The sequence below is a fragment of the Pithys albifrons genome, chromosome 16, assembly GCF_047495875.1.
Source record: "Pithys albifrons albifrons isolate INPA30051 chromosome 16, PitAlb_v1, whole genome shotgun sequence".
In the NCBI taxonomy this organism is placed as follows: domain Eukaryota; kingdom Metazoa; phylum Chordata; class Aves; order Passeriformes; family Thamnophilidae; genus Pithys; species Pithys albifrons.
In genome coordinates this window covers 7,865,412-7,873,064 of record NC_092473.1, presented here as the reverse complement: position 1 = coordinate 7,873,064, position 7,653 = coordinate 7,865,412, and the positions used below count along the sequence as shown (strand labels likewise).

Below are 7,653 nucleotides of genomic sequence, written 5' to 3'. Positions count from 1 at the left end.
GATTCATGTGTAAGTAATGCAGAAAAGCAACTTACTTCTACTAAAATATTTTATTTTGAAAAGCACAGGAATAATGGTGTCTGTGACCAGCAATACCCTTCTTACAACAAACTGCTCTTGCAAGACTGTACTTCCCTAAAGCAGTTGTAGTGGTGGGTTCCAGGTTAAATCTTGTCAGAACAAACCTTTTCCCACAACCCTTCTTCATTTTTCTTGTAGATGTGAGGTTTTCTGTCAGGGAACAGGGACCGAGATGGAAAGGGATGTGCTTTTAGAAATGTTAATGTAGATCTAATGTGGGACACAAAGTGGGGTGGCTCAGCCAGGGGCGATGTGGAAAGATTCTGAAAAAGAAAACAGGAGCAAGAGCTGTTTGACATTCAGAGGACAATGTTCTTCATATCCTGCCTTCCAGTAGGGTTACTCCCCACCCTCCTGGGGACATCAGTGCACAGGAAAAGGTTCTGACAGACTGCACCCCCCTCTCTCTACTTAGCTAAGCTGAAGGGAAAAAAAAATAGATCTGTTTCAGGTACCTGTAAAATCTGTGCATCATCTTGTTCCAACCAGAAATCCACGTGTGGGAAAGGCTCCCAGAAATAAGGCCCAATTCGGAGTTGTTCTGTCTTTGCATCGTAGATGTTGGTCAGCTGTAAGGACAGGGAGCCTGGGGGGTCAGACAGTGCTCCCCAGACAGTGAGCAGTGCCCTCAGCCCGAGGGCCTTGGGCTGCAGCTCCTGCCCCAGACACACCAGGGGCCAGCTCAGCCCTTCCTTCCAACTGTTAACAGGAACCAATTCTGACACACACGACATCCATCAGCAACAGCAAACCCAGAGCCCAAAGAGGAAGAGCACTACTGAGGGATTTTTGTCCCCTCAAACTTTGGATATTTCATTGCCCCCAACTGGTCTCTGCCCTTCTGGCAAAAATACTGTTTTTCCCCCATTATTTTTACTCACTGGTGCTCCTGTTAAAACATGGGCAGCACGCAAATCCTCATCTGGCCCCTTTTCTGGGAAGGTTGCAGGGAAAATCTCTGCTGTTTTAACATTCACAGCTGGTGGGAAATAGAGATTAAATACGGAAACAATTAATTCCTACAAGGCACTTGTTTACAATGACAATGTCCCCAAGACAACTGTGGTGCAGAACTTCAGAACCATCACACACTCGTACTTCTCAGACCCCTGAGCCTGCAATAGCACATTTCTACTCCATTTCCTTTGGCAGCCTTTCAGTATTCCACAGACACCTGAGCTCATTAGAAAAACCACTCAATAGTCCACAAGAAGGTTGAATTCTAAGCAGAAGATTCAGTGCAGTAGCTTGATATTGATAAAATTTCAAGTGCAATTAGAGGAAAAAAAATCTACTTGTATTTGTACATGGCCCCTTCCACATGTGCATCTCCAGCTGTGGGACCACCTGTGCCTCTGACAGCAGCACGTAACTTTTAGGATGGATTTTACCCAGTCACTAACTAAGAGCCCTTTTACTACTAGAAGTTAAAAGCAATCCAGTTAAAAAAAAATTCTAATTTAACTCACCTATTCCATAAATGATTGGAAAGTGAATATCCTGTTCTTCTCTATCATTTAGTTCTGTAAGAAGAAAAATAAGTTAATTTGAAGGGCTTTGGACTTTTTTAAAAGTCAGTGGCATTTAGTTGTAAGTTATCTGAGAACAACAGATCTGATGTTGCATAAAGACAAAAAAACCAAGAAAGCCTAAAACAAATATGGAAAAGAAAGTGCAAGTCAGTCACAACACATCTGGGGCCTGGAGGAGAGCTGTGTCCCAACAGAAGGGCCAGCTCCAGCCAATGCCCTCTACTTCTGCACGGGCAATTTACAGGGAAAAAAACACACTGCAAAACAACTATGATGCCAAATTCCAAAGATCTAAGTCACCAACAGCACTGTCCTGGAAAGAAGATGGACATATGACCTCAACATGATACAAAGAAAAGGAAATAACTTTCTTTATGTGACATCACACACTATGAACTAACTGAAGGAGTTTATGAATTCCCTGGACCCTGCAGAGAGACAGGTCCAGCAGCCCAGCAAGACAAAGGTCTGCAAGTGCTCTCTTCAACTGTCTCACAAGATCTCCACAGGTGCAGAGCCTGTTCCACAGGACAAACATGCCAAAATACCTGGCCATGATCATGAGTGGTTCTGCTGTTGGCTGCAGGGCAGCAGCCCTTGGTAAGCAGAGAATCCTCCCTGCACTGGCTCTGCCATCACCACACTCACTGACCAGCAGTAACACAGTTACAAACCATTCTGGAGAACTTGTGGTGTCCTGTCATACAGGAAGGATAAAAAGCCATGCATGAAAGACCCCACCCATCGATTTCAGTGGATAAAGGTACTGCAATACCCAAGGAAACATCTTCTTACCTGTTACACAGAAGGTCACTAAATGAACATCATCTGGCTGGAGATCAAATGCCCCTACGGTGACAAGGACAGCAGCAATGTGTGAGTGAGGGTGGCAGGGCAGGGGCATTGCAGTGGTGGGCACACACCTAAACCACTGCTCCTGGGGAGGGCAACACAGCAAACAGCCTTTTGCATGTTTGCTTCACACTAACAGTAATTTACAGAGAGGAGCCATTTGTAATAGCAAAGTTGTGCTAAAAGACTGTTGTGCCACTTACTGCTTTTGCTGACACTGGTTTAGCTCTGGCAGAACATCAGCTCCTTTAGTTCACTATACACATTTAGCAGCTTGTATTTAAGTTTTTTCCTAAACATTATATATATAGTGAGCAAACCCAGTCTTTCATTAGCTGTAAATTAAATCTGCCTTTCATCATCTGAAACACCAGAAAAAAAATCCTCTTTTTCTGGAAGTTCTGACAGCAATAGAGCATCGATTCAAATTGTAACTTGATGCATGAAAATCAGAAGGTTGAAAAAGCAAATTAACCAAAATAGTTTATTCTGAACAGAACTCTCATGTGCCATACAACACAGACCAGGTATAACAGCCACAAAGCTGCAGCCCGAGGGCCTCTGCCAGTTCTGTTTTCCTTTTTGTTTACCCCCTTAAACACCTCCCTCCAATCCTGACACCTGCCCCATCCCTCCTCCCTCCCCATTCCAGTGGGGCCAAAGCCTCTCCACACTCAGAAAGTGCTGGGCACAATCAGAGCACTGGCAGGTAAGCAGGTACTTTACTTTTCCAATTTGTTAGTAAAGCACTGCCCCTCTGGACTATGGATTCTACAAACAGACCTGACATTTCTTAACAGGGAATTCCAAACAATAATTAAATTTTACCTCATCCCATTAAGGTAACCAGTGAAGTCACCCACACGTACAGATTTGGATGACACTTGCCCAAGACCACACAGCACATCAGCAGGAGCCAAGCCAGGAGTCAAGGCCAGCTGACCTGCACCCCAACTCTCCAAATGGAATATGAGCCAAGGGGAAATGACAGGATCAGACCCTGCATCCCACACACTGCCATGAGCAGCCTCAGCAGCCCAACCCAGGGGGAAATGACAGGATCAGACCCTGCATCCCACACACTGCCACGGAGCAGCCTCAGCAGCCCAACCCCTCTCCACAGCAAGTTCTCAGGCAGAGAAAAACACCCTTCAAAATGAATCCATGTTTTGTTCCAGTAAGTGACTGGAGATTCAGATTACAAACAAATTTAATCCAAATCCAGGCAGAACTATTGTTTTTGGACATGAGAGTGGAAAAAAAGTGAACTTACTAAGAAGCTGATTAGTAAGTTTTTGTGATAACTGCCTATCATCATTGAAACCTCCAACTAGGTGCACTTCCAGCCTAACAGAGATGGAATAACAGGAAACAGCAATTAAAAAGACATCTCAAAATGAATAGCTTTACAAAATAATCCCCAGCCCAAACTGCAAAGCAATCATTAGAGAAGCCTCACTTACTACAATCACATGCACCAAGCTGGTTTGCATGACACAGCAAGTTATGGTAATTCCATTCTCAACACTTCAGGGATCACAAGGAAATGGCACAGAATAAAAGCTTAAAGAAGCATTACATACATGCATTTCTAACCCAGGGGTATCTCTGATGCTCAGCACCTCTGTCTGGACTAAACTTTGTAACAATCTTTCAGTTCCCATAAAAGAGTTAATTAAACATGAAGATTTTTGCTCCCATGACCTCACAACTATTGTGGACCATGCAGCAGGGTCTCCTCCAAGAAGTGTCTATGTAAAGACAAGTCCTTACAAATCATGAGTTTTAGAGATCACATCTAAGTTCATCTAGGTTTTGTTATAACAAAACTACAGAGGCAAACCCCTCCACATCCAGAAAGAATTTTGTTTGCTAAACTCCATTTCATGTCCTGTCTCATACACACCCTTTTTTTTGTTGTTTTTTTTTTAAATGTGGACTTAGAAAAATCCCAGATGGATTCTCAGATACCGAAACGAATTTATAAAATCAACAGTTATATGGAAAATTTTGCTCATCTGAAACAAAAGTCCACTGGGAAACAGTAAACACAAACCTCCCAGTGGTTTTACAGAGACACTACTCGGAACAGAACCATGTTTTCAGCAACTGCTAAAAATACCCCCAAAATCATCATCAAGGAAATAATTTTCACTGCACATGCAGCTGCTGATTAAAGCACAACGAACCCCATCTAAGCACATCAAAACACCCCATCACACACACTGCAGCAGCCTTGGTGAAAAGCAGCACAGAGGAAAGGAGCAGAGCTGACCTGCCACAGCCTGGGGCGTTGGAGAAGGACTTCACTGAGCTCATGATGAGCGACACCTCGGCCTCAGTGTCCGACCCGTCGCAGTGTGTCAGGCAGGTGGCTCCACTGCCTGAGGGGCACGAGGACACAGTGACTTACAGGCTGTTTGTTAACAGTGAGACTTTACAGTGCTGCAGAGATGTGAGAGCTGCACCCACCACCACCTGGCTGCCCCTCAGCACGGCACCCTCCAGCAGAGGACATGGACCGGCTGAATGAGGCAACAATCTCTGCCTGTGCCCGCTGTAAAACCACAACCCTCTGAGAGCACAACCAGTCAGAAATCCAGGCACATAAGGAGGATCTTTCCACAAACTCTACCTCTGTAACTTCCAAACCCCTCATTCCCACCCTGCTGGACACAGCCCATGGCTGCAATGCCACTGGGCACAGGAGCAGAGCAACAAACATCTGCTCACTGAGTAACCAGAACACTGAACCTCTGACTCCAAACACACCAACCCTTTGAACAAGTCGTTCAGTGACACTTACATGACTTTTGGAGATTCGGGTTTGCATAAATCTAACTGCAGTTTATTTTATTAATGCTGCATAAACCAACACCAATTCCTTACTTCAGGGTACAAGTTTTTTTCTGAACATCCTTCAAGGATACCTGTGTGTCGGAGCACAACTATGTGGCAGGTAGTTGCATCATCTGATCCAAGAATGGAAACAGAACCTATTTTAAAGGAGAGAAACACTGTAAGAACTTCATTCTCACAATCACTGCTGCAATAGAGAAGATGTTTAATTTCCTACACACCATCTTTGGGGGTGGTCACTGCAAACTCTCTCTGCTGGACATAGAGAAGGCCTTTGGGTTCCACAGTCTGAGCAGGCTGACTTCTCAGAAGTTTTGCCTTTTCCTAAAGATAAATAAAAACAGAGACTACAGTGGCTGAATCCTCAGATGTATCCATTACCTGACAGAAACCTCAGCTCTGAAAAGCAAAGGGACTCAGGTCAGAGAGAAACAAGCCTTTTGTATTACAAAGTATTCTGAATTTTTAGAATTTTTTGCTTACCTGCCAGTGATCAAGTTAATGGTTAAATACCATCATTCCAGAGACACCCAAAATACTTTGCCCTGTTGTACAGACCATAAAATGGAGGCACAATAAAAAGCACTTGAACTTGGCAAAGATTACATTAGACAATACCAGAGCTGATCTTAGAAGTTTAATCAGGACAGGAAACTTTTGAAATGGATAAATTTCAGCCTTCTACAGCCACAATCCAGGATATTTATACGGCAATTATCACAATACCGCTGTTTATAAGCTTGGCTGGTGCCTGGAAACCCAAATTCCTGTGCTGTGACTCCTGCAGTGCTCCCCACAGACCTGCTGGGCAGGAACTGAATTTCCACCCTGGGTCGCACAAAAACCACCTCCCAGCGCTACCAGACTGCCCTGGGTTTGTGCATAAATTCAGTTTATACGAAGAAACACCTTCCCCCCAGCTCTACTCGGCATTCCCGGCCCGCCTCTGGGATTATCCATTTATACCCTGGGGGGAGGTTCGCCCCCTCCTGACAGCGACCACCTCGTCTTTTATCGCCAGGGTTTTTTTTTTAGCGCAGAGCAGGCCCGGCCGAGGCACCCCCAACACCGATCCCGCTTGTTTTGGGTGCCCCCGCGTTGCCCCCGCCCCGGCCCGGCCCTGCCCTCACCTCGAGCTGCGGGTGGGCCCGGACCATGTCGGCCGTGGGCCGGGACACGTCCACCCGCGCCCCGTTAACCAGCAGCGGCATCGCGGACAGCGCTGGGCCCGGGGCGGCGCCGCGATCCCTGCCGGGCCGGGCCGGGCCGCGCAGGGCGCTGGGAAAGCGCGGGGGGCGGTGGCACCGCCCGGGGACGGGAAGGGAGCTGGGCAGCGGCACCGCCAGGGGACGGGAATGGGGCTGGGCAGCGGCACCGCCAGGGGACGGGAACGGGGATGGGCCCGGGGACGGGAACGGGGATGGGCCCGGGGATCGGCACCGCCCGGGGATCCGCCCCGCTGACAGCCTGACAGGGTCACCTCTGACAAGTCCTCCCTCCTGCCGTCCCTGCGGGGTTACCCGTAAAGCCACGCTTTTTAAGTACCAGTGATAAAGCCCCGAATGTACAAATCACATAATAAATTAGGGTGGGAGTGATCTCTCAGGTCATCGAGTCCCACCTATGACCCAGCACCGCATCAACTAGACCACAGACAGCACCCAGTGCCACATCCCGTATTTCCTTGCTCCTGAGGGTGACTCCAGCACCTCCATGGGCAGCCCCTTCCAATGTCTGATCACCCTTTCTGTGAGGAATTTCTTCCTCATGTCCAGTAAAATCTCCCTTGGAGCAGCCCAAGCTGCTCCTCTGGCCCCATTGCTGTCTGGGAGAAGGGCCGTCCCTCAGCAACCACAGACCTGGGCTTTCAAACTATTCCAAAGACAATCATTTTTCCTTAAAGACCAGGGATTTTTCCTCCAGCTGTCTGTGTAAGACATTAAGAAAAACAACTGATAGCAACAGAGGTAACTCACCCTGCAGGAGAGTGGACAGCCAGGCACCAGGACTGTCCACAACTCACACACAGAAACCCCCACCTGACCTTTCCACCCACTTTCACCAAAATAAACTGTTCCTGGAAGTGTCCCAGGCCAGGTTGGACAGGGCTCTGCATAACCCGCTCTAGGGGAAGGTGTCCCTGCCCATGGCAGGGGGTGGAAATGGGTCATCTTTAAAGTCCCTTCCAACCCAGGCCATTCTGTGATGCCGTACCAGATACTTTCTTCAAAAGGTACACTCAGTTTCTCAGCTGAGACAAAATTCCCCCTCTCCATCAGCATTCCTCTTACTGCTGGTGGTATTTACAGTGTCTCTTTAGTAAAATGTC

General features: G+C 47.1%; 1 protein-coding gene across 1 annotated transcript; it reads right to left on the bottom strand.

Moving 5' to 3' along the window:
• Positions 1-10: 10 nt before the first annotated feature.
• On the bottom strand, positions 11-7,488 carry NTAN1 (N-terminal asparagine amidase). The gene is made up of 10 exons (XM_071571544.1): positions 6,455-7,488; positions 5,546-5,648; positions 5,396-5,461; positions 4,741-4,849; positions 3,739-3,812; positions 2,409-2,462; positions 1,551-1,604; positions 963-1,060; positions 537-650; positions 11-344 (listed from the first exon to the last, which is right to left on the bottom strand). Exons 1-10 carry the CDS (start codon positions 6,533-6,535, stop codon positions 165-167), a joined length of 933 nt encoding a protein of 310 aa, XP_071427645.1. The 5' UTR covers positions 6,536-7,488; the 3' UTR covers positions 11-164.
• Positions 7,489-7,653: the final 165 nt, after the last annotated feature.